The sequence below is a fragment of the Hyperoodon ampullatus genome (assembly GCF_949752795.1).
Source record: "Hyperoodon ampullatus genome assembly, chromosome: 1".
Taxonomy (NCBI): Eukaryota; Metazoa; Chordata; class Mammalia; order Artiodactyla; family Ziphiidae; genus Hyperoodon; species Hyperoodon ampullatus.
Window position 1 is genome coordinate 32736715 of NC_136914.1, and position 26320 is coordinate 32763034.

At 39.3% G+C, this 26320-nt stretch overlaps 1 protein-coding gene across 5 annotated transcripts in view; it reads right to left on the reverse strand.

Moving 5' to 3' along the window:
* Window positions 1–25532, reverse strand: part of GLRB (glycine receptor beta) — a gene marked incomplete at both ends in the record, with an annotated part of 76917 nt that extends 51385 nt beyond the window's left edge. For all 5 annotated transcript variants that reach the window (XM_079707866.1, XM_079707865.1, XM_079707864.1 and 2 more), the window contains one exon: window positions 25411–25532. In XM_079707866.1, the coding sequence (XP_079563992.1) occupies window positions 25411–25532 (122 nt within the window). The remainder of the gene's footprint in view (window positions 1–25410) is intronic.
* Window positions 25533–26320: the final 788 nt, after the last annotated feature.

Here is a 26320-nt window from a genome sequence, read left to right on the forward strand (position 1 = left end):
AGCTTTTTTTTCATATCTGTGTGTATATTACCAATCAGATGGAATGTACCGAGTGATTCCTGAGGGAATCGTGGCTTCTATGGTTTTGTAATTCCCTACACTTGTACAGCATTGAATACACGTTGCCCCAGGCAATCTCCCACGTGCCTGCTCTTCTAGGTTGGTTTCAGCCTCAGGATGCCCGCGGAAGCTATAGTGGTAGCAGCTTCACTCAACATTTCCAGATGAAGGGCATTTGCTCCTGAGATGTCTTCTTAGGAAAAAAGGACTCATTTCCCTCAGAAGCTTTCCAGCATTAGCCATTCCTGAACCAACTGTTAGCAAAGAGGAAGAAGCCATCATGATTGTCTCAGATCAATAATCTGATAGAGAACAGGTACTGGATAATCAACCACCATGTCCATTAAATGATTGCACTTCATCATCACAAAGACTCACTTGGTTACAGAGGAGAGACATGAACCACACAGAGAATGGTTTTTCAGCAGAGAAAGAGAAAAAACAGATGGGTAGAGAGTCAGCAGTAGGTGATTAAATGGAGCCATAGGGTACATGGTATATGGAAACCAGGTCACAGCAAGGTTCAGAGATTTTCTAAAGTGGTAGAGTCAAGAGTGAAACCTGGTAACCCCCATTCCTAGTCGTCATTTCATAAGCCTGCCATAATGGAAGTGAAATATTATTTATCTTCTTATTACCACCCATCCATGCATTGCTTTAGGTGATAAGATAGATAGGTAGATAGATATTACATTAGTCTTACCAATTTTTAAAATCACTAGTCCTGGAAAATCTGAAGTTGCCGTTTCTACAACTTGCCAGGGTCACTCTTCCCTCTAGCCATCTATCTCCAAATGCTTAGATTTCTCTCTACAATTAAATTTAAAAACTTATTTGCCAGTAACAGCAAAAGTGCAGTGTTGGTTGACAAAAATCTCTTGAAATTAAAACAAAGGAGTATATCAAATATGTTATAGCTCTTTTTCTTTATTCTCATTTGTGTCAATACATATTTTCATGTCTGTGCTGCAGGTAACCTGATATGAGTCTTTAATCAACACTTCACCTTTCTTTATATTAGAAATTCAAAGACATTTTAAATTTTAAGTGAAATCTTACGTAATTTGTACTCACATGGATGAATTCAGGGATTTTTTCCTACCTAAATAAAAAGATAGAAATCATTCTTTTCAGCTTGGTCAATCCTAAAATAACATTAAAGTCATCTCCACACATTAAAATATATTTGAAAAGCCTAGATAGCTACATCACTTTCTTCAAGAGAGCTGAAACAATTTGCATATAGCACATTTTCCTGTGTTTGCACTTTACTATACATAACCTTATAATTTGGAAAGTGGCTAGTATTTATACAAAATAACCAGGAATAAGAAGAGTTAAATTATTTTAATTAGGTTCCATGCTCAATGTCTATTTCATTATTAGAGATTTCACATTCTGAATCTCAGTCCCATATTTTATCCATCTGATGAGGCCATTGTGTTTTCTTTCAATAAGTCTATCAACGACTATGATATTATTACACAACAGGATTGACTTCATGGAAATATGATATTAATTTAAGACAATAACTGAGTCCACTCAGGCAAAGTCATCAAATGACTAGAGAAAATAATGTATTTTATATCAAAAGCCTTTTTACAGCCTGCCCTCTTTTGTTCACTCACCTAAACTTGAACTGATGTCATGACTAATATGCTAAGGAATGGACCAGGCTGTATAGCTGGATGATGTAATGTTTTCCAGAACTAAAGGAAAAATCCAGAAATGTCTTTCCAAAGAGGGAAGCTCAGTTTTCCATTAACTGCAGAATGTACTTATTTTCCATGACCCTTTAGCGACCACACAGCACTGCTGCATTTCAAAGCTGGTGTGCGCGAGCATATTGGCTTCACATCCTCCCTTAAACCAGGAATCTGAGTCAAAGGACCGTTTTGTTTTTCCAGTTATAAATCAGCAACCAAGGTCACAGGTCTTCTCAGACCTGAGTGTGGCAGGGCACTAGCCAGGTCATCTCAAGGAGGGCTCTGCAGAGCTTTCGGCTGGATGTGAACTAAAGCAAGCACCGGGGAGGAAGGAAAGAGCAAGGCGTGCAAGATGTGTACGTTGTATTATTTCTCCTCTTTACTCTAGGGCAGTGATTCTTTACCTCGTTTTTAACATTACAGACAACGCTGAGAATATGATGAAAGGTATGTTCTTCCCTTAGAAAATGGCCACAAAGTTTGCAATGCTGAGGGTTCCCGGATGTGCCCCACAGGTTAAAAAACCCTCCTTCATGGAAACAAATGCTGTTATCCTCACCTCAAGTGAGATAAGGAAAGTTTTTTTTTTTTTTTTTTTTTTTTTTTTTTTTTTTTTTTTTTTTTAAAGCTGATGGGACTTTGTCAAAAAGACACAGGAGCAAACTGAAAGAGCTCCCTACGGCCAAATCTAGGATGACTTGAGCAATAAAATAAAATTGTACTGGCTTATAATCCAAAGTATAAAATAAAAATGCAGGACTCCATAAAGATGTAAATAAAGTGGTTGATTGAGTAAATAACTAAATGGTGGAGCACAGACAAATCTACCATGCAGAATTCCAACTAACTGGCATAGATCCTCTGCTCTCAAATTGCTGGAGCATCACACCCCCCAGCTTGGTGTGAGCTGTGCACAGCGACACCTTTCCAAAGAGCATGGGATGGAAAGGGGAGAAAAACAGGAAGTTCTCAGGGGGAGAAACCTGACAAATGCGACCTCACCCAGGTGACTAACCTAAACCTCTTAACCAGGTGATAAGTCATGTTGATTCTGTGTACCTTTAATATAATGTGATGGGACTGTCATTTCTAAACGAGTGTTCTTCCTCCCCAAAACACATCACTTCAATCTAGTCCTGACAAAAACCTCAGACAAATCCCAGTGGAGGGACATTCTACACACTACCTGACCAGGATTCCTCAAAGATTCCATGGCCACAAAAAACAAAGTCTGAGAAACTGTCATAGCCAAAAGGAGCCTAAGGAGGTGTGAGGACTAGATGCAATTTGTATCCTGACTGGGGTCCTAGAGCAGAAAAAGGACATTAGGTAAACACTAAGCAATCTAAATATAGACTATAGTTAATAACAATATACCACTGGTGGTTCTTTTTTTAAACATCTTTATTGGAGTATAATTGCTTTACAATGGTGTGTTAGTTTCTGCTTTATAATAAAGTGCATCAGCTATACTTATACATATGTCCCCATATCCCCTCCCTCTTGCGTCTCCCTCCAACCCTCCCTATTCCACCCCTCTAGGTGGTCACAAAGCACCAAGCTGATCTCCCTGTGCTATGTGGCTGCTTCCCACTAGCTATCTATTTTACGTTTGGTAGTGTATATATGTCCATGCCACTCTCTCACTTTGTCCCAGCTTACGCTTCCCCCTCTCCGTGTCCTCAAGTCCATTCTCTACGTCTGCATTTTTATTCCTGTTCTGCCCCTAGGTTCTTCAGAAGCTTTTTTTTTTTTTTTTTTTAGATTCTATATATATGTGTTAGCATACGGTATTTGTTTTTCTCTTTCTGACTTACTTCACTCTGTATGACAGACTCTAGGTCCATCCACCTCACTACAAACAACTCAATTTTGTTTCTTTTTATGGCTGAATCTTGAGTTGTAAAAAATGTGCTAAACTAATGTAAGATGTTAATAATAGGGGAAACTAGATGCAGGATATTGGGAACTCCATATTATTTTGACAATTTTTCTATAAATTTAAAACTGTTCTAATTTTTTTTAATTAATTAATTTATTTTTTGCTGTGTTGGGTCTTCGTTGCTGTGCGTGGGCTTTCTCTAGTTGCGGCGAGCTGGGGCTACTCTTCTCTGTGGTGCACGGGCTTCTCATTGTGGTGGCTTCTCTTGTTGTGGAGCATGGGCTCTAGGTGTGTGGGCTCAGTAGCTGTGGCTCACGGGCTCTAGAGCACAGGCTCAGTAGTTGTGGAGCACAGGATTAGTTGCTCCATGGCATGTGGGATCTTTCTGGACCAGGAATCAAACCCATGTCCCCTGCATTGACAGGTGGATTCTTAACCACTGTGCCATCAGGGAAGTCCCTATTCTAATTGTTTTAAAATTTTCATTTGAGGAACAAAAAGGAAGAGGGGAGAAAAATAATAATAATAATAAACACCTCACCAAAGATGAGCAAGATGGCAAATAACATATGAAAAGATGCTCCACATCATGTATCACCAAGGAACTGCAAATTAAAACAACAGCGAGGTACCACTACACACTGATTAGAGTGGCCAAAATCCAGAACACTGACAACACCAAATTCTGAAAGGATGTGGAGCAACAGACGCTCGTATTCATTGCTGGTGAGAAAGCAAAATGGTGCAGCCACTTTGGAAGACATTTTGGTGGGTTTTTATAAAATGAAACATACTCGTACTATATGATCCAGTAATAGCACTCCTTGGTATATACCCAAAGGTGATGAAAACTTATGTCCACACAAAAACCCGCACACAAGGCTTACAGCAGCTTTATTCATAACTGCCGAAACTGGAAGCTACCAACACGTCCTTCAGTAGGTGAATGGATAAATAAACTGGGGAACATCCAGACAGTGGAACGTTATTCAGTACTAAAAAGAAATGAACTGTCATGTCATGAAAATAAAAGGAGGAAACTGAAATGCATATTTCTAAGAAACCAATCTGAAAAGGCTGTATAGTTCCAACTATATAACTTTCTGGAAAAGGCAAAACTAGAGACAGTACAAACACCAGCAGTTGCCCAGGGGTTGGAAGTTTGGAGGAGAGATGAGTGGGCAAAGTACAGAGGATTTTTAGGGCAGTGAAAATACTCAGTATGACACAATAATGATGGATACATGTCATTGTGCATTTGCCCAAATCCACAGAATGCTCACCACCAAGAGTGAATCCTCATGGAAACTACGGACCTTCAGTGATCACGATGTAGATTCACCAACGGTAACAAATGTACCATCTGGTGGGGATGTTGATAATGAGGGAGACTAGGCCATTGTAGGGGCAGAGGGTATATGGGAAATCTCTGTACCATACTCTCTATTGTGCTGTGAACCTAAAAATTCTCTGAAAAAGTAAAGTTAAGAGAAAGAACAAGAAAGAAGCTAAAAGATTCAAGAGAGGCAATCACACTTTCTTATTCCCAAATCCACAGCCATAACTGGAGGTAAACTCTCTATACAGTCAGGTAAAACTGACATTTTGATCATACGTGAAGGCTGGGGCTTATGAAAAACCACTGCTACAAGTCTGTACATATCCCCTTACTAAGAGGTTAGTTCCCACTTTTATCTACATGGAAGAATTTTTAATTAGACAATCAGATAGACATACAAAGACAGAAAAACACTTCCTAGATTCAGGTAATAAATTAGGTCAGTAGTTATTTAAGAATCCAGATAATTGTGGGGTTATTGTAGAGTACTTTTATTTGTTTTGTATTCGCCTTACTATAGTATAATTTATTATCACCTCTCTTAACAGCTTTGGTATTTATTTTCCATTCGGTTTTCCCAAATTGTGAACGGAAGGTTTATGAATACAGTGAGTGATACCGTTGACTGACTAGTTGACTTTAATTAGTTTTATATTATTTGAAAAGAATGTGTTTATGAGTGTATGTGTATATGTGCAGCAAAGTCTGTTGTGTTATAATTGTCCAAGAATTATAATTACAGTGTTCCTCAACAACTGTTTTATTTATCACTCCAGTTGGGCTTAAGGAACTGTTAAATCCCATGGAAACATTTGACAAAATTGTCTGTCTTCAATTACACAATTACATTACTCATGGCTTATAGAAAAAAAAATATTTTTCATGAAGTAGAAACATCTATTTAGAGATGCTATATATTGGACACTAGCAATTTCCAAAACTCATCAAAGTCTGTGGTACTTTTGATACAAGCCTCATGGCACAAGGAATTAAACTTAAACCTCAACCCAAACAAAATGTTTACTGGGCAATTATTTTCCATACTACACAGAAATGGTATTCCATGCAGCCCAGCAAATCAGAATCCATAGTATTGCAATCATACCTCTGACTCTGAGACAAATTACAACTGGAACAGGACTTATCTTCTGTCAGTTTTCCACATGTGGCATAAGTGTAAAATACTTCCCTTCTGGCCTAAGAGACGTGGTAATAAGATAAGCTCCACAGTCACATAATAAAGTTAAGTACGGGTATCACTGAAGACGCTCTTACCTTAAGAGTGGACACTGTTCTAGTGCCAGACAGACTGTGAGATTGCCACGTGACACTGGCAAATCACTTACCCTCTCTGAGCCTCCGTGTACTCACCTTTAAACGAAGGTCTAAATGAGGTGAACTCTAAGATCCACGCAGGTGACAAACCAGATCCCCCTGTGATGGATCCTGGGGTGCTGCTTCCCTCCAGATCTCCCAGCACAACTGAGGCTGCCAGAAATGTGGCTGCTTAAGGCTCTGAGCTCAGTCTCTTCGGAAACAGCCTTCAGCTGAAGGCAACCCATGTCTGAAGACTCTCTGTGAGGACACCAAGCCCCAAGTCCCTCTCTACTAACTGAGGCCACTCTAAAGGCCATCCCAGCCTCGAGCTCCTGGGGCATCAACTGAAGCCTCAGTTGCAACTGCCTTGTTCCTGTGTTTGAATCTGCCTTTCTCAGCCCCAAGAGGTCTTGTTCCCAAAACAATATCATCCTGCAGGTCAATCTCCATCTCAGAGTCTGTCCCTGAGAAAACTCAACTTAGGACATTAAACAATAAGATTCCTTAAAGAACAACAAAAGCTTCACCAGTCACGCAACTACAATATGCTGCATTTCTCTTCTACTTCAGTCATATAAGTATTCATTTAAGAAAACTCTTGGCATTCACAACACGCCATGCACAGTGCATGTGCTAGTTAGGTATTCAAGAGTCAAACACACATATGGATGATTCTGACATAAAGGTGGTATTTAGAGCTGCAGGTTCTGTTGAATGGGTCCAGTGATTCTCAGCATCGATTGTGCACTGAGCCCCCTGGAGGAGCTCTGCAAACTATAGATGTGAAGTCGCACGCCCCACCTCCAGATTGAATTAGTGTGGGATGAGACCCAGGCATCAGGATTTAAAACCTCCTTGGATGATTTTAATAATTAGACAAATGACTAGTTAGAAAAAAAAAGTTTACAGTGACTAAAGGACATGGAAGTGAAACACCAGGAGCCCCAACATTTAATGAGCAGATGTAGGAAGATAAGCTGACAATTAAGGCAAAGGATAAGCTGCCCAAGAAGAAGGAGGTGTGGGCAAAGAATGTTGCCTAGATATCAGTAAACAAAGGATGCTGCAGCCATCAAGCCATCTCATGACAGCCGACCCTCGCGATGCCCCCTGAGGGGACTCAGGATGAGAAAGCACAGGACGCTGGCCCCCGGCAGCGGCAGCTGAGGTGCACGTCAAAGGAAGGGTTTCAGGGAGCCCAGACTCTTGCATCTTCCCATACATAGAAAAGTGCTAAATTCATTAACTTGAGATGTCTGGCTTTCCTTAATTAACAGTAATCTTTTGATGTTCTAATTACTTGGTCTTTGTTGCAAAAACTCCTCTGTGTCCTGGCTCTCCCCTTACCTCTTTGGAACAGTCCCTCCAAGCTATTCTGAGAGGCTGCATCCTGGGCTTAAGTCCTCAGTTTTGTCTGCCAAATAAAGCATAATTCTCAACTTTTAGGTTGTGCATTTTTTTCCGTCAACAGAGAAAACCCACAAGTGTGGTGTCAACAGAACTCCAGGAAAAAAAAAAATTTGATGGAAGGGTTGGTTCACAGGACCAAAGCTGCTGAGAGGAATAATAAGACTCTTCACAGGATTGAACAAAAGGGAGAGCTGCTTTCCAGCTGAGGGAGAGACAGAAGCTACACTGGATGGAATGGTAAGATGTAGGGCGGGAGATGGAATGAAGAATTTGATTGGAGGGACTTCAGGACATGGAACAGGAAATCCTGGACTCTCCTCCCGCCGTGGATACACCATCTCAACAGCAAGGCATGGATCCATCCCCTCTGTGAGAAATCCAGAAACAAACTGACAGGCTTCTCCACCAAACCAGCCTCAATGACCCCAGTAGGAAAAGGGGAGACACTGTATCCCCACAATCCCCATCCCCCAGGCACTGCCCACCACAACACAGACCAGAGAGAACAGGGAAAGAGTGGAACCAGCATCCCAGCTCATTGGGGTGCCACCCCAGGGATGGGCTGCTAGCTCACCTGTGTCCAGACAGTGATGGGGCCTGTGGATACCAGTCCCGTGGGGACCACAGAGATCCAAGCCAGGGCTGGAGCCAGGGGCACTGGCCATGGCTCCTCCCGCCACCTTAGTGCACAGTGTTGAGCTCTAAACCCCATCTCTGGGGTCTTCCCTGGTGGCGCAGTGGTTGAGAATCCGCCTGTCAATGCAGGGGACATGGGTTTGAGCCCTGGTCCAGGAAGATCCCACATGCTGCGGAGCAACTAAGCCCGTGTGCCACAACTGCTGAGCCTGTGCTCTAGAGTCTGCAAGCCACAACTACTGAGCCTGTGCTCTAGAGCCCGCAAGCCACAACTACTGAGCCCACATGCCACAACTACTGAAGCCTGCACACCTAGAGCCCGTGCTATGCAACAAGAGAAGCCACCACAGTGAGAAGCCTGCACACCACAACAAAGAGTAGCCCTCACTTGCCGCAACTAGAGAAAGCCCACATGCAGCAACAAAGACCCAACACAGCCAAAAAAAAAACCATAAAAATAAATAAATTTATTAAAACAATAAAAAATAAAACTCTACCTCAGCTCATTCCCACATCTGCAGCCCAGGGTCCCTGTCACACTCTGCACAATAGTCACTGTGTGGAAACAACCTAATGTCTATTGACAGAAGAATGGATTTTTAAAAGCAGTCCATGCATACACACAATGGAATATTACTCAGCCCTAAAAAAGGAAATCCTACCATATGCAACAACACAGATGGGCCTGGAGGACAGGATGCTAAGTGAGATAAACCAGTTTCAGAAGCACAAATACTGCAGGATTCCACTTATATGAGGAACCTAAAATAGTCACACTCATAGAGACAAAGGAAAAAATGGGGGTTGGTGGGAGTGAGGAGGGAACTGGAGTTGGTCATCAACAGGTGTAAAATTTCACTTAAGTAAGATGAGTAAGTTCTGGAAATCTACTGTACAACGTTGTACCCAAAGTCAACCACACTGTATTGGACACAAAATCTGTGAAAAGGAGTAGATCTCATGCTAAGTGTTCTCGCCACAATAAAAATATTTTAAATTAAAATAACAACAACAATATCCAGTAACAACTCGCCCCCCAAGAAAATCCACACTGTATTTATACATAACAAAATATTGTGACTGAGTTATTATTCAATTTAAGATAGAAAAAAAATCAGTCACATTACTAGTTTGCTTTTGTTTTTTTTTTTTAAAACCAAATGGCTGATTATTTGAACTATTTCCCTAGCTAATATTTGAAAACCAAGTTTAACGTCCTGGTTTTCTTCTAAGAAAAATCTGGCCCATGAAGAGATAAAAAAGTGAATACTAGCAGGACAAAATATCACTGGGTATAGTTCCTAAATACTTGGACTTCAAAAGTTAATAAAATAAAGCTACTCTTTGTTACCACCCCCAAAAGAAGAGTTGGACTATACTGACTCCAGAAAAGGAGAAAAACTGACTAGAAACAAGTGTGGGTTTCAGAAACTTGTGGGAATTTTTCGTTACATTAGTCTGTGTTGTAAAATCTGAGTATGTGATAAAAGATGCAGTTGAGTGGAAAAACTTGGAAATATTCATTCCCATTTCAGATTCCCTCCCCCCCCAAAAAAAAAAACCCAGAGTCAATGAAATCTAAGTCATGGGAGACATAATTAGTCCTGGATGGAGGTGGAGAGTGCCTTCTCTGAAAGGGGCAAAGTGGGGAATACAGGCAGGATCATATGCCTGGTGGGAAAACAGTCAGACAGATGTCCTGTCCTCCTTGAAAGTTTCACTCTAACAATCCAAAATACTCACAGAAAAATTTTCTTGTTTACCTGCCAAGAATTAAGCTATCACAGAGCACCCAGAAGATAAAAAATGAAATATACTGAATTGTATTTTAAAACAATTCCGAACCTTAAAGGTAACCAAAAATACATCAATGTGACTGATTTTGAAACTTACGTTTTAAAGGTATTATGATACAGTATCCAATACTGTTGCCAAATGATTCACTAATCATGACTAATATCAATTATGGCCTATCATTGTCTATATTTGTTAACACCTTTGGGGAGAAATGTTCTGTGAGTGTAAATTTTTCAAGAGTTGAATCTATTTCTCCCTCACAGAACCCATACTTAAATAGAACTACCATTCTTCATATTCTGCACGGGTAGCATTCAACACATATTGAGTTAGCCAACTGCAGCCAGGCATTTTCCTCAGCCTCGGAAAAGTGTGCACAAAACAACATGCAAAAACACCTGCCCTCCTGGAGTTCAACCCTGGACTCGTGGAGTGATTGCCACCGGACAGGAATCCAAAAGCCCCCAGTTCCCAGTCCTGAAAGAGCACTGTTCAGTGCTAAGGTTTGCATCTGATGCAGTTTCAAATACCCATGATTCAGCCACATTTAGGAAAAGGTGGTTATCACAACTTGATGATAAATATCTCCATTCCCAGTTCATTTGCTTTGCCTATTTTCCCATGTACGTTGCTCTGTTTACCTTTTTATTTCATGTTCGTCTAAAAATTAGAAACAAAATCGAGTCCATACCATATTAAGGACCATCCCAAGCTTTTGTATCTACCTGTGTGAAGATGGATATGCTGATTCTAAACTTCACAGGGAAATGCTACAAGCCCAGGACGACCAAGGCGACACGGAAGGAGAACCAAGCAGGGGATGTGAGGCTTTCCACTCCCTTGATGGAGGGTGTGTCACTGCACGAGGTGAGCAGTCCTGGACCAGAGGGACAGAAAAGAGAAGTGATAACCGACCTACAGTAAATGTTCACTTTCCAGTTAGCAAAGTAAGGAGAGCCTTTTGCATAAATGTGCTGACATCACTGGATGTGCCTGTCTCATCATACACAAACAATGAGCTGAAGTGGGCTACAGAGCTAAATGTGAAACACGAAACAGTGACAGCTTCTAGGAAAATAACCAAAACAGACTACTTCGTGACCTGCATCAGAGAAAGATTTCTTAAATAAAACACAAAAGCATTAATAAAAATTAATAAATCAGACTTCATTAAAAATAAGCACTTTAAGTTAGGAGTTTGGAATTAACAGATATACACTACTATATACAAAACAGATAACCAACAAGGACCTACTGTATAGCAAAGGGAACTCTACTCAGTACTCTGTAATGACCTATATGGGAAAAGAATCTAACAGTGGATACATGTACATGTATAACTTAATCACTCCGGTGTACCCCTGAAAGTAATGCAACATTGTAAATCAACTATACTTCAAAAGAAAAGAATAAGCACTTCAGTTCATCAAGAGACACTGTTAAGACATGAAAATGCATAACAAAGATGGGAGAACTGACTGTAGTACAGTCATCCGGCCATATCTGCAACCAGGATTCAACCAACCTCAGGTGGAAAACATGTGAGGAGAAAAAATTTCCAGAAAGTTCCAAAAAGCCAAACTTGAGTCTGCAGTGTGCTGGCGACTATTTACATCGCGTTTACATGGCATGAGGCACTGCAAGCACCCTAGAGATGATTCTTTGCACTGTACATCGTTGTTATATATACTTTTTCTGTATGGTTTATGATGATTTTGAGATTGTCACCATATCATTCTGAGCCTTCCTAAACCATATATTAAAGGCAAGATCCCCTTCTCATCTAAAAAAAAGAAATATGTAGCCCTTGACATGAGAGGCACCATTAGTGACAGCATCCTGGCTCTGAAAGCCATGCTGCCTGGGTCTGAATCCTGCTTTACTAGTGGTGTGGTCCTGGACACCTAACCCCTGTGTCTCAATTAGCTGTCTTGTAAACTGTGCTGATAATCCTGGAAAATCACTCTTTTTCATAAAAGGCACGTTTTCAGAATCAAATTAGGTGATTTAAGTAAGAGCTTACAGCACACCTAATACTTGGTGTTATATATCAATCAGTGCACGGTACCCTATCTTGAGTCATCGGCAAAGGAACAGAAACTCGTTACAATTAAGAAGACCCCCTAGGGTTTCCCTTGTGGTGCAGTGGGTAAGAATCCATCTGCCAATGCAGGGGACACGGGTTCGAGCCCTGGTCCGGGAAGATCCCACGTGCCGTGGAGCAACTAAGCCCATGAGCTACAACTACTGAGTCTGCTCTCTAGAGCCCATGAGCCACAACTACTGAGCCTGCGTGCCACAACTACTGAAGCCCACGTGCCTAGAGCCGGAGCTCCGCAACAAGAGAAGCCACCGCAGTGAGAAGCCCGCTCACCGCAACAAAGAGTAGACCCCCCTCGCCGCAACTAGAGAAAGCCCGCGCAGAGCAACAAAGACCCAATGCAGTCAAACATAAATACATAAAAATAAACAAAGTAAAAAAAAAAAAAAAAAAAGACCCCTAGTCAGAAAAAAGCTGATCCAAATCTGTTGAAGTTTTCAGTATGTGATTTGATTCACAAATATGTAGAATATCCTGATTTCTTACACATACACATAACATAAATTCATGTATCTTCTTTTCCAAATCAACACTCTAATCCTACCACTCCCTTGAAATTTATAGCACCGAGCTAGTAAAAGGGAGTGTTTTCCTTGCTACTACAAACAAAACTCAAAAACAAGATATTCAGGTTTTCCCTGATGGCACAGTGGTTGAGAGTCCGCCTGCCGATGCATGGGATACGGGTTTGTGCCCCGGTCCGGGAGGATCCCACATGCCGCGGAGCGGCTGGGCCCGTGAGCCATGGCCGCTGAGCCTGCACGTCCGGAGCCTGTGCTCTGCAATGGGAGAGGCCACAACAGTGAGAGGCCCATGTACCGCAAAAAAAAAAAAAAAAAAAAAAAAAAAAAAAAATTAAATAGATAAATAAATAAATACATAAAAGATGTTAAAGATGGTGTTCCCATGTAATGTTCTTAAAGAAGCAGTACAAAATATTAAATTCATTAAATTTGCAATTTAAATCCATATTATTTTAATATTCTGCATGAAAAAAATGGGAAGTATCCAGACAGTACTTCTGCTGCACAGAAAACTAAACTATGGCAATTGTTCCAAAGAACAGCACTTGGATGACTGTTTGACTTGCTAGTGAACAAGAGACTTTTCATGCAACACTGTTTTCATGGAAGACCATGGAAAACCTATGGTGATTCAGACTTGGATATTTGGCAAAAAAGTCTTCACAAGTGAAAGAAGAAAGCCTATAAGTTCAAGAAAAACTAATGGGAGTATTTGCTGCCACTAATAAAATACGAGTTTTCAAACAACTGGAATTTTAGAAAACTTAATATTCACCACCATGAACTTGACAATTTCCTGATACTAACAGATTTTCCAGTGAGATCGAAAGCAATAGTAAATGAATGTGATTATTTGATACTGTATAATGAAACCTGTCAACATTTGGAAGATCTGAAAAACCCAGCAAACCAATATTTTCCAAATGATCAATGCATGTTATAAATTCATGTTTGGGCAGAAAAAAAAAAGCCATTCAAAATGAAAGACCAGCAAATTTTAATACAACAGAGATCAAAATGTTCACTGATCTGATTTCAGATTTTACATCACAACTAACTTTTAAGGAACTATCACTTGTCAAATTTTGGCATGGCATTAAAAATGAATATTCATAATTACGGAAAGGCTATTGAAATACTCTTCCCTTTTTCAATTATATGTTAGCATGAGGTCATATTTTCTTCACCTACTTCAACCAAAACAATATATCACAACAAACGGAATCCAGAAGCAGATATGAGAATTCAGCTGTCTTCCATTTTGCCAGCCACTGAACAGATAGGAACATTGTAAGACAATGCCACTTTTCTCACTATTTTTTTTATTTTTGAAAATATAGTTAATTTTCATAAAACTAAGTTATTCATGTTAATCTGCAATTAGTATATTTTAGGTAATTTAATAAATATTTTTTAAATTTCTGTTTCAATTTATAACAAGGCAACATCAATAGATAACTCCCACATAAACTAAAGCTCACTGTGTCCTTAAACATGCTTCAGATTGTAAAGGGGTCCTAAGACCAAAGTTTGAGAGCCACTGTTATAGAGGATGAACTACAGAGGACAGGATGGAATTCAGGAGTCTGGGGTAGTCCCTGCAACAACAGATTCAAGGTGAAATGATTAGAACCCAACAAGGACCACACCCCTTGAGATGCGGAGAAATAGCCAGATGTAAGTGTCCTTTCTGAGCAAGAATCAACAGAATGAGTAACTGATGAGATGATCCAGGCGAGCATCCAGGACAGAATGGAAGATGTTTCAGCCGTTTCTCATGAAAGGCTGGGTGCGGAGCTGAGGAAGGCTGATGGCAGAGCTGGTCTGATATATTAACTTTGAGGTCCAGTAGGAAGTTACAAATAATGACCTGGAACTCACAAGAGTAGTTACACCTGTAGATTAGGATGTGTGTGTAACCACAGACACAGGTAGAAATTACTCAGGGGAAGAGCAATAAGTAAGAAGATAAAAGGACCAAGATGAACATCTACCAACATCCAGGATATGAATATGTGGCAAAACCCACTATTTCTGGACAGACAAAAAAGAATAGCTGGGAAGGTGTCTAATCAGGGGTAGCAGGAGAGGCAGACGCAAAGCTGGAAGGCAAATCAGGGCAGAGGGGTTGGGGGTAAGAGATCACTTCAGGATGCAGAAGACAATCATTTGTCCTTGTCAAGTAACGTAAGGACTCCAAAGAAATTTTGCAGATTTGCTTAAAAGGAATAAAATAAATATCTTCATCAAAAAACAGAATGGTGGCAGGAGTCAATACTAATAGGATAACTAAGTGGTTCTACTGTTTCCTTTGTTACAACAATAATGTCTGGCTTTTGCAATTCAAAGAAATTCAAGTAAAGAAAAGGAAAAAATTGTGAATTAGAGCTAAAATTGTGGGCTGTCAGTTTCAGAAATGTGACAACGAACACAGAGGAAAAAACAAAGTTGATGAAATAGGAATACAAAAACTATGCATTTGGGACTTCCCTGGTGATCCAGCAATTAAGACTCCATGCTTCCAATGCTGGGGATGCGGGTTCAATCCCTGGTTGGGGAACTAAGATCCCACATGCCATGCAGTGCAGCCAAACAAAAACAAAAAAACTATGCATTTTTTCAGGTAGGCGATGCTTCAGCGTAGTTTTAAGCCCTTAGAAAAAGGAGCCAAAGAAGAGAAGGCGACGAAGCATGGGCAAGCAGAGTGTGGTGATGGGGGCGTCTCAGAAGCGGGTGGGGGACGGAATCCGGGACTGAGAAAAGGACATCCCTCTTCCTCTCGGTCAGGAGCCAAGGAGAAGAGAAAGGATGATGCCACAGGCAGCTCTGGAGGGAAGATGGAGTGGTAAGTGAGCTCGAGTCTAGCAACTTCTATTTTTTTTCTTTAAAGTAGAAGTTCATATTGTAGGTGAAGACTGAAAGGGGTATTGATCAAGGACTGAAACCATTATTAGGGAAAGAGAAACATGGAGCCACTAAGGGTCAGTGAAGAATTGAGGCACCACAATGAAGACCCAGCCAAGGCTACATCAACACACAAAATAAACCAATGAAGATTCCGAACAACATTTGTAGAATGAAACTGAAAACATTATAGGTATTCCGGTCAAATACATATGGAACTCCTGGGAGATATTAAAGTGTGTTGCAATACGACCTTTGGATTATCTCAGCAGCCACGTCCATGGTGTAACTGAGAGCTGAACACAGATGCAAAGAAGGCTACGAGCCCACTCATTAAATGTGGGCCTTTTCTATTAGGTTACTCTTGGGAGTGGAGTCCTAAACTCCCCCAAATCATCAAGAATTCCTCCTACTGTTTTCTCACAGGAGGACTAATAAAGATCAGATGTTTCACATTCTCCAAAAAAATCTATTAATGATTGAATCATTTTTTTCTGTTATTCCAATCAGAGCTCTTAGAAAGGTAATTTCCTATTTACATCATCTCTCAGAGGAGCTATTTGTATGTACATAAATTGGAATAGTTTGCTTCTTGAATTCTAAGTGTAAATTTCCATGTTGAGGGCAAAGGAACTCATTTATGACATGCTCTCTGCTCTCTGGAGGACCGCAGTGATGTGCTTTTTTCAGGTAGTAGCTCAAGAAGAATACAGGAGACTTCGGCAAAGATACTCTATCCTTTACTGCATTACAGAAATTATTCACCTCCAAAAGAAAACAAAAGACAAACACAGGACACATTTTTGTAAGTCAAATTCCTCAGTTTGTGAAAAATTATAGAGTTAAGAATGGGTACAATTCACCTTGCACACATGTGATTTTTCTACTGGGGAGGATGGTTACATACCTATATTTTGATAAGTCAACTCTGCAATTAGACCCCTTAGTAATTAACTTGCTTAAGGAACAGAATTTTGTGTATTCTCTTTCCATTGGTTAGGCTTGTCTAGTTCTAAATCAGAAAATGAAAAATCTTGACAAAAACAGGAATAGTTAGCCCTGAATATAAAGGTAGCAAAACAATCATAAATAAAACTTGACTGCATCATAATAGATAGAGTTGGAATGAATGAATGAAATTAGGAAACTACTGAGATGAAACTTTTCACCATAAGAATGAGAAAGTTGAGACCCAAATAAATTAAATGACTTATTGAAAGTTATAAAGCCCATCAGCAAGAGTCCTAATTGTGATACAGCAGTGGGCTTTCTCCCAAATTACAAGGTTTTATCCATCTAGATTAAGCAGACATGCAAAGGGAATTTTAAACAATCCATGTTCAAGGTGATCTCTAAACATGGTCCCAGTGAGTCACTGACCCATCAAAAGATTAATTTATGGTTTTTCTATTTGATCAGTCACCCATTTGATTCCATTTGATTTAGTAAGTATAAATGTAGCTGAAATGCAAAGAACATTGAAGTAGGCAGAATATGAAACTATAATATATATGAAAGTGTGTATATTTATGAAAGTGTGTGTATATATATATTCTTCCTACTTCAAAATTCCTTGAACCAGACCTTCATTTATGCTTACTAAATGAAAGTGTATATACTGTAATGAAAGTGGAGAGAGAGGCAGAGCCATCTCATCTCAACTATTTATAATTTGGCTGAAGAGTTAACACAATATATACATTTCAACTAAAAAATAAAAGATATAATAGGAAGAATATTACTATTAAATCTAATCAAGGGTCAAAACATACAGGATGCACAAAAAGGATTCTAAGAGGTCAAGAAGAGGGAGTTTAATTTTAGCCCTAATCATAAGCTCATGAAACCTTGGTGAAGAGAACTTTTAAATTCGGCAACTTCCCAGTGATGCTTCGTTTACGTAGTGTCCCTACCCAAGCTATGTTCATCACTCTGGTGACAAAGAACCTCCCAAGGAAATCCTTGGATAGTTATATCATTGGATAGTTATATCCTACCCTTTCAAATGGAAATGTCTTCCTCTATGTTTCTCTCTTTGGTCTTGGTTCTGTAACTTGAGGTCTAAATATGAATTCTAGTTCATATTATATGAAAACTCCTCAAAATGGGGGATTACTCATCTACTTTTAAAGAAAATAACCCACGGTAAACCTATCAAACCACAGACTTTCATGTTCCTGCAAATGCTGATCATGATTCTCTGAACAAACTCCCACGTAAATCCAATCCGCACAAACGAATGCAACCAGAATTCAACACAATGTTCCAGGTATGATATACCCAGCACGAAATTAACCTTTTTTCCTCTGGAAACACTGTATTTCTATCAAGGTCCAAGACCTCAATGCATTAACAGCCATAGAATGCTAATAATTTGCACTAATCTTACTTTCAGTGAACACTTCTAATCGTTTAAAAGGTTTCATCAGGCAAGGTAATGACTGAGATGAGCCCTGAATGACTGCGTAGGTTAAGCAGGAGGTTGTCACTCTATAATCATAAGCATGTCTAAGCATAAGCAGTGGCAGGTTGGCACAAGGACAGATCAGCCTTTCTAAGATGAGAGAGTAGTTTCGCACAAAGTTCCGCATGTAAATCAGAGAGACCTTTGAAAGTCAGAGTGAACAGTCTGCCCTGGATCCTTGAGGGAATAAGAAGACATTGTGGGTCTGGAACATAAGATTAACAAGATGAAAATGGAAATGGTATGTAAGATGAACAATAATGAGCGGGGAAGAAAATACGGCAAGTTATTAGGAAACTATTGTAACAGACTATGTTGAAAATGACAGTAAGAGGAGATGCAATGAACAGGACAGATACAGGAGATCATTTTAAGAGAAAACAGATTCCATTTAAGTTTCATGCCCAAATAACTAAAATAATGAGGATTCTGATTTAAAGACCTAGGAAATTATTTGGAAAGGGAAGATCATTAATTCAATTGACTGCAAAATAATATCATGCCATTAAATCAGAATTGTTCCTTAGGTAGTAAGAAAATACATAACTGCCCAACAATGAAAAAATTGATCTACCTTTGTTATAGTAATAATAATACAGGCAGTTTTCAATTATACCATTGTACAGATTCTCCATATCCATTTCCAATCAGCCTTTCATTCTGGGGCCAATGTATTTATCTTGAACATTTCCATTAGGAAGTAAGAAAATGGAACTAAACTGAAATCAATCCATTCTATTAATGAATAACAGGTAATAAAATCAGAATAGGAAGAAAATGGCTAACATTATACTTAACCCAACTCTTCTTACTACACAGAACTGATGTCCACAAATACTACCATTAAATGGTCTCTCTCTGAAGGAGACAAAAAAAATCTCATATTGGTATCAAACAAAGTTATACACACACAACTTTTTTAGGTTGTGAACAAACTAATAAAAATTAATCATATTGTTTCTCATTACACACACAGAACCATAAATCTTCATGTCATGATTTTAAAGCTAGAGTACCAACAGTTTGGAGGAAAGATCATTAGGATGAAGTAAATCTATGCAAACATGACCGAACAGTCATATAAATAATAGCAGCCCTCATCAAGTATCAATTAAGGGCTTCTTACGATGCTTCTTCACACCTAAGGTACAAGTCTGGGCCCAAAATGGGAGAAAGATTTCAAATGTAACTTGTAAGCAAATTAGTTACACTTACGGTGAGCTATCAGATGCCTGAAATTCAAACAGTCCCCACCAAATGGTAGAAAGTTCCCTAACTCAGTGATGACAAAAATGTCAGTATATGTCAAGAGGTTACAGTCGGGCCAAATTCGTTATTAAAAAGTGTTATTGTGTCTGCTATGAGTACAAATAGAAATGACAAATAATGCTTTGGTTTTGGTTCAAATAGTTCTGTTTTGTTTTGGTTTTGTTCATTCAATCAAGAATTCTGAAAGTATATTTTAGAATGTTCTGGTTTCATATACAATAGACATATAAATACAGATTCATAAACTTATGTCTTCTTCTTATCAATTATGGCAGGCATTGATCAGATAATTAATATTCATCATCCCTCAATCATTATTTTTTGAGATTAACAGTAGCTTGACATATTATTCCGATTGGTTTAGGTCAGAAAAAAAGATAGTCTGAGGTTGAAAGATATTCAAAAAACCTGATTACTCGTGAAATTTCAAGAAGAAATGCTACCACTGCAAGTTATTAAATCCTTACTATTACACCTAGATATACTTATTTCATATGGTAGAGCTCTCCATGACAATGCACCAAAAATAGCAGCCAAGCTATTTAAATCTGGATGGAGATTAAAATTTTAAAAGGTGATTCTTTCTATATCATTCTGCAATTGGATAATCATAAGACCGTCATCACATACAATATATTAGAATCAAAGACTCTTAAAAATCTCACAAATTGAAATGTCCTTAAACACCGCTGTCTGGCCAAACTACCTACCCAAAGCTCAAACTTTCTATAAAATATGCCTGCAAGTAATTATCCCCGGTGGCGGAGTGCTTGGGGTTTCTGTGAGCTCTACTGCCTCTGTTCCCAGGCAATTATATCTGGCAGAATGCTATTAGAAAGGTCTTGCTAATTTGGAGCCAAAAATATCCCTTCTCATGGTTCTACTCATTAGTGCTGGTTGTAAGTATTGGTGCCAAGCAGCAAAGTCTACTTTGTCATCTAAATCACAAATTTTCACAAAATTGAAGATAACTGTCAAATCCCTCAGTTCCTTCAGCACTTCATAATGTGACATTATTTTAATTACCTCAACTATTCTTTTTGTGTGTGTGTGTGTGTGTGGTACGAGGGCCTCTCACTGTTGTGGCCTCTCCCGTTGTGGAGCACAGGCTCCGGACGTGCAGGCTCAGTGGTGATGGCTCACGGGCCCAGCTGCTCTGCGGCATGTGGGATCTTCCCAGACTGGGGCACGAACCCGTGTCCCCTGCATCGGCAGGCAGACTCCCAAACACTGCTCCACCAGGGAAGCCCCTACCTCAACTATTCTTATTTGTCTCCCCTGAAGGTATTGACCAGCACAGTGCAGAAATCTCTATAAGTCTTGCTTTAAATATAATTCTTTTAAGGCTGGTAATATGCTTAACACAGAATTGGTAAAATAAGAACACTAATTTCTTTCTTAAGCAACTATATATATAGTTATATTTAGCTGGGATGGAAAGATAGTGTACAGAGTTACTCATCTGCCTCAGGTTATATATTATATATCATATTATATTATATACTATACTATACTATACTATAGTATATTATTATTCATTTATATTATGGTTACAACACTATTTAATATTTTTTCCAAGTGTGTTCAGCCACACTGCTTTCCCCATCCTATACTTGCACATATGATTTCTGAACCAAAGTGCAGTTTATACTTCAATCTCGTTAGATTCAGCCCATCGCTTTGGACTTCCAAGGTCATATCAGATCCTAATTCTGTCTCACATACCCACCATATGTTTCAGTATCACATTAGTTTCCATCTGGATGTTTCCTCTGTATAGTTTATTTTAGTCATTGATACAATGTTTATCACGAGAAGGCCAATCTTTCACCAGGAAGCATCATCCAGGCTGAAGACTCTCTACCAATAACCTAGACATTAACTACCTTCTTCTCCTTATATTGAGACTATATGTCTAAATACTGTCCAGAGAGATCATATAAATTATTTTCAAGTACTGTAACAAAATCCAGATACAGTGACTTGTAAGGGTCAACGATCTTGAGTTTGTATTCACTCTTTAAACAAATGTTTATTGCATGTACATTTTGTGCCAGGCACGATGTTGATCTCTGGTGACTAAGTCAATAAGACACAGCCCTCACGGAGTTTACAATCTAGTAGGGGAAGCAGACAATTACAGCTGATGTCACCACATCATTTTATAAGCAGGATAGGCAATTAGGGGACCACGAAGGCACAGAGTGTGATTGTCTAAATCAGACTGTCAGGATTAGGAAAGGTTTCCCAAAGGAGACAACGAAGTTTGAGTGTGAGGTCATTATGAGACAGTCAGATTCAAGTGTTGGATGTACGGATGTAGTGCTCTTCAGAGAGATCTGGGCCGGGCACACAGATACAGGAGTCGACAGCAAACACGTGGTATTTATAGCTGTGGATTTTCATAAGACCACTGAGGCAGGGGTTAACTCATGGAAGAAGGAAACCTCTGGCATTTTGGGAAAGGGAAGAACACTTCGGAGGTGTGAAAGAGCAAGCGTGTATGAGACTTGAGTAAGGGCGTGGCCGGGATGCAAAGACACAGCCGGGGGAGTCAGAGGCCAGTGCAGCAAGAGTTTTATGTGCTGAGCCAAGAAATCAGAACCTTTTCCAAAGGTTATAGAGTCCCTCAGGGGGCTCTAAGCGCTGGCGTGGCTTGAGTACACTGAGCAAAATACACTCTAGGGTCAGGGTTGGGTAGGAACTGGTGGAGGAAGACAAGAAGAGGGAGACCAATAAAGAGCTCACCAGAAAGGCTGAGGGGAGAAGTGACAGCAGCGCCATGATGGGGATGGAAGTGAGGGACACACTCCCAAGATGGCGCAGACTCTGAACGTGGAAGTCTTGGCAACGACTGGACTTGAGAAGCTAAGGTAGAAAGAGGGGGTCCTAGGTAACCCCTAGGATCTGAGTTTGGATGGCAAAGGATGCAAATGGAAACACTGTATTAGGAGACATGGGGAGGATTTCTGTACTCGGGTTTTATCATTTTGAATTGAGTTTTAAGATCAAGATGGGATAACCAGGTGGATGTATGGGTACGTTCTTCAGAGAGGCTGGGCTGCATACAGCACCTTAGGCGTTAACAGTGCATAGATGGAGGTACAGCCAGAGATTTGGACAAAATCGCTGAGGCAGAATATGTAGGAAATCAGAAGACCAATAGATTCAGGTCAGTGTCAAATTCAAGCTTTAAAATAAAAAGCTAAACAGTGTCCAAGGACTTAATCTAAAACATAGCTTCTAATTTAAAGTTTATTGTGTATTTATTAATAGACACTAAATTTCTAAAATTTTTGAACTCAAATTTATCGGGTAGTTTGTCAACCTGGTACTGCTGCTCCAGTTACACACCAAAAAACAATGAATAATAGCATAAATTTATCATTTTTGAGCTTCTCAAAACAATTAAAGGTTAAAAAAAAAAATAAAGAGCCAGGGAGAGAGTATCATACGATTCAAGCTCCACATCAACCTAGAATATGAAGGGTCCTAAGTCCTTTCTACATTTAGAAACAGTTTTCCTCTTATTTCCAATCTTTGGGAAGAAATGTTACAAGAATAAAAAGGGAAGTTTCTGCTCCTGTTTACTACACGTGCACAACACGTCAACTGCATATATCTGTTCGACACCATTGCTCTTCAACTCTATTCCAAAAAAAAATTAAAGAAATCAGAACATCACTGGGCAAAATTTCACCATATTGAGGAGTATATGGAAGCCTGTACATAACTTCCGGGTTTTGTGATCTCAAATATTCCTCTTAATCAAGATGTTTTATGCTTAATCAGCTTACACAAGATGGACAAACTGGACCATCCGCTGAGGAACAAATAATTTGCATATTCTTTCTCAGCCCATTATTGTAACTGAGATTCCCAACCTGGATATTCAAAGAAATTTAATACAATGGATCCAACAATAGCCAGAGAAAACCTTAGTCTTCAGAAGTTCAGTGACCATGAAATCAAAATTCTCAGTAAAATGCTCAAACAAAAAATATACAAATGTAATTCTCCAAAGTACATCTACTTTTTAATAAGCTGGATTTGGGGCAGCATCACCAGGGCTACTGTTTACAAAGCTTTATTCAGTCTCATAATTGTAAGAAAGTAAGTAATATAATCAAAATTTGAAAACTGTGGTAGAAAGTTTCAGAGATAAAACTTTAATTTCTCAACATACCTAAAACACTGCGATACGGGCTCACCACGTGTATGTTGGGCCTTCCACTTGGAGGTTTCTGTATGCACCAAAGAGAACCTTCATTGTTTCACTCTTTATCTATCAGGTTTAACGTTAAAAATCTGTCCTAACCAGAGACAGCCTAAGCATATACAGTCAGTTTACATATAAGGCAACAGCGCAGTTCTGGGAAGAAATAGGATGCCCTCTAAAAGACTCTTGTAAGGTACACAGCAGCTGTAAGGCTTGCAGTTGCCATATTCAGAGCTGTGATTCATGACATTTGACAGGATGGGGGGGACGGGGCAGGGAAGCAGGGCTGGGGCGAGGGAGAGAGACTCATCAGCTTCCACAGAGAGCGGAACCCGACTGACCACAGATGGCTTGACTCCACACATAGGATCAGCGTGCCTTCAAGACAAATACAAGAGTTCACATCAATATGCCAAGATTTATCGAACAAAACGTTAAAATGAAGGATATCCAAAATATGAAAAGGTGTCCTTATCCTTGGGCAGAGTGAGGCCTGACCATGTCCAGTTCCCGAAAATGCTAGTCCCCTGGTTGCAGCTCAAACACTCTTATCTGTGAAGATGAGTCACACTCAGTAGGGCGGATGAGGCCATCCTGTCACACCCGGAAGCCTGGCCCTGACGTCAGGCTGTGTAGACTGGAAGAAGCAGGACTATTAACGCTGAAAACTAGGAGGTATTTCTTAACAGGGAGCTTTATGTACTACGGGACTTTATGTGGGTCACCATACCGTCCCCAGACCTTCCGTCTCACATATTCATACAGACGTCCATTCCGAAATACCAACTCTAATATCCTTTCTTTACAAAATTTACTTCCCAGAAGGTACCTTAATCATTCTTATGGAACATCTATGAAACTATAATAATCAATATTTAAGTAATGATGATGCTGGAATAATGTTACCTGAGATCAATATAGCACTTAGGAAATCTTAATGTAAAAATAACCAGTACCAGCAAATTAATTCTTACTCCACATCACTGCATATGTTGTAACATTATTACTTAAAAGCACATATTCTGTGAAGGTTATTGATTTATATGCTGTTCAGTTGTTCTAACTATTGGATATTATTTACTGTTATTCACCAGTAATAGTAACACTTTATTTATTTTTTTTAAATGGAGTCCAAACCATAAAATTTTGTTGCTGTTTTTTTCTGGGTGGGGAGGGAGTGGGAATTGGATTTAGATTTTGTTTTTACAGGTAACTTCAAAGTTAATAACATATTTTTTGAGAAATATACTCATTTCCTAAGATAAATCTTTTACCCCCAAAAAACCCATTGAAATGGAAAATGGATCTACCATGTAATTATTCTCCTGCCGTGCCTTAATATAAATTAAATAGACCTTAAAATCATAGTCTAGCAATCTGACTTTTTAAATGAATATTCAATTTCAGTAGTATTTTTTTTTTAAGTCAACTTTTTGAACTGGTATTTGCTCAAAGCAGGGAATCTCAGTAACCAACGAAAGTTGCACATTCAGGGTAAGAAAGAAATAGTAACTTTTTTCTACTTTTATAAAAGATGTATAAAAAAAAAGATGTATGAAAATTACAGGGCAAGAACAAAACTTTATAAAACTTTACCTTTATCACACTGAGAATTAGCTTTCCCATTGTAAAGCCCTCTACACTCTGTCACTTTCTACCTATGAAACAAATGGGTGCAATTCTGATAGGGAAATTTCTGTTGACATGTGTTTCAATAAACCTCTTTGATAAAAAATGCAATAAAATTTCTCCGTATAAGAATATAAGACATGAAGAACATACGATGGGCATAGGTACTGGTTCTTTTTCCCCTTCCCTTTCTTTGAAGACTTCTCTTTAGAACAGGCTTCTTCAACACACAAGGAAATTAAAATAAAAAAGGCCACCGCCAATACAAACTTCATCTTGAAAAGTTAAATTTCAGGAGATCGATCTACAAGAAAGAACAAGAAAATGTTTACATTTATGAGGCAAATGGTAACTACACGACTCTTTAAGGAGTACGTCCATTACTACCCAATGGACAAGGGTGTCTTGTACATCAAGTTCTTGTTGCCCGTGGCAAACATCTGTCTTGCATACAGGTGCAAACATTAAGATTTTATCATATTTGGGGGCTTCCCTGGTGGCGCAGTGGTTGAGAATCTGCCTGCCAATGCAGGGGACACGGGTTCGAGCCCTGGTCTCGGAAGATCCCACATTCCACGGAGCAACTAGGCCCATGAGCCACAACTACTGAGCCTGCTCATCTAGAGCCTGTGCTCCGCAACAAGAGAGGTCGCGATAGTGAGAGGCCCGCGCACCGCAATGAAGAGTGGCCCCCGCTGGCCGCAACTAGAGAAAGCCCTCGCACAGAAACAAAGACACAACACAGCCAAAAATATAAATAAATAAATAAATAAATAAATAAATAAATAAATAAATAAATATTTTATCATATTTTAAGCTTATTAAATATACTCAGTATAATTTTCTATTCTTTCTCTTCTGAAGAAAAAACTCTGTAAGTTCCATCTTTGAAGTCCACTTTTAGACTTTTAAAATCATATCATGTGTGTTTTCATGTATAATCATGTATAGTGTCTGTGATTTGTTTTACTTGCATAAATGCTATTTGGCTTTAAAAAAAGTTCTCATTGCTCAAACCTACGTGGTTATACTTTACTATACATTTTGTGATGGTTTCATAGTA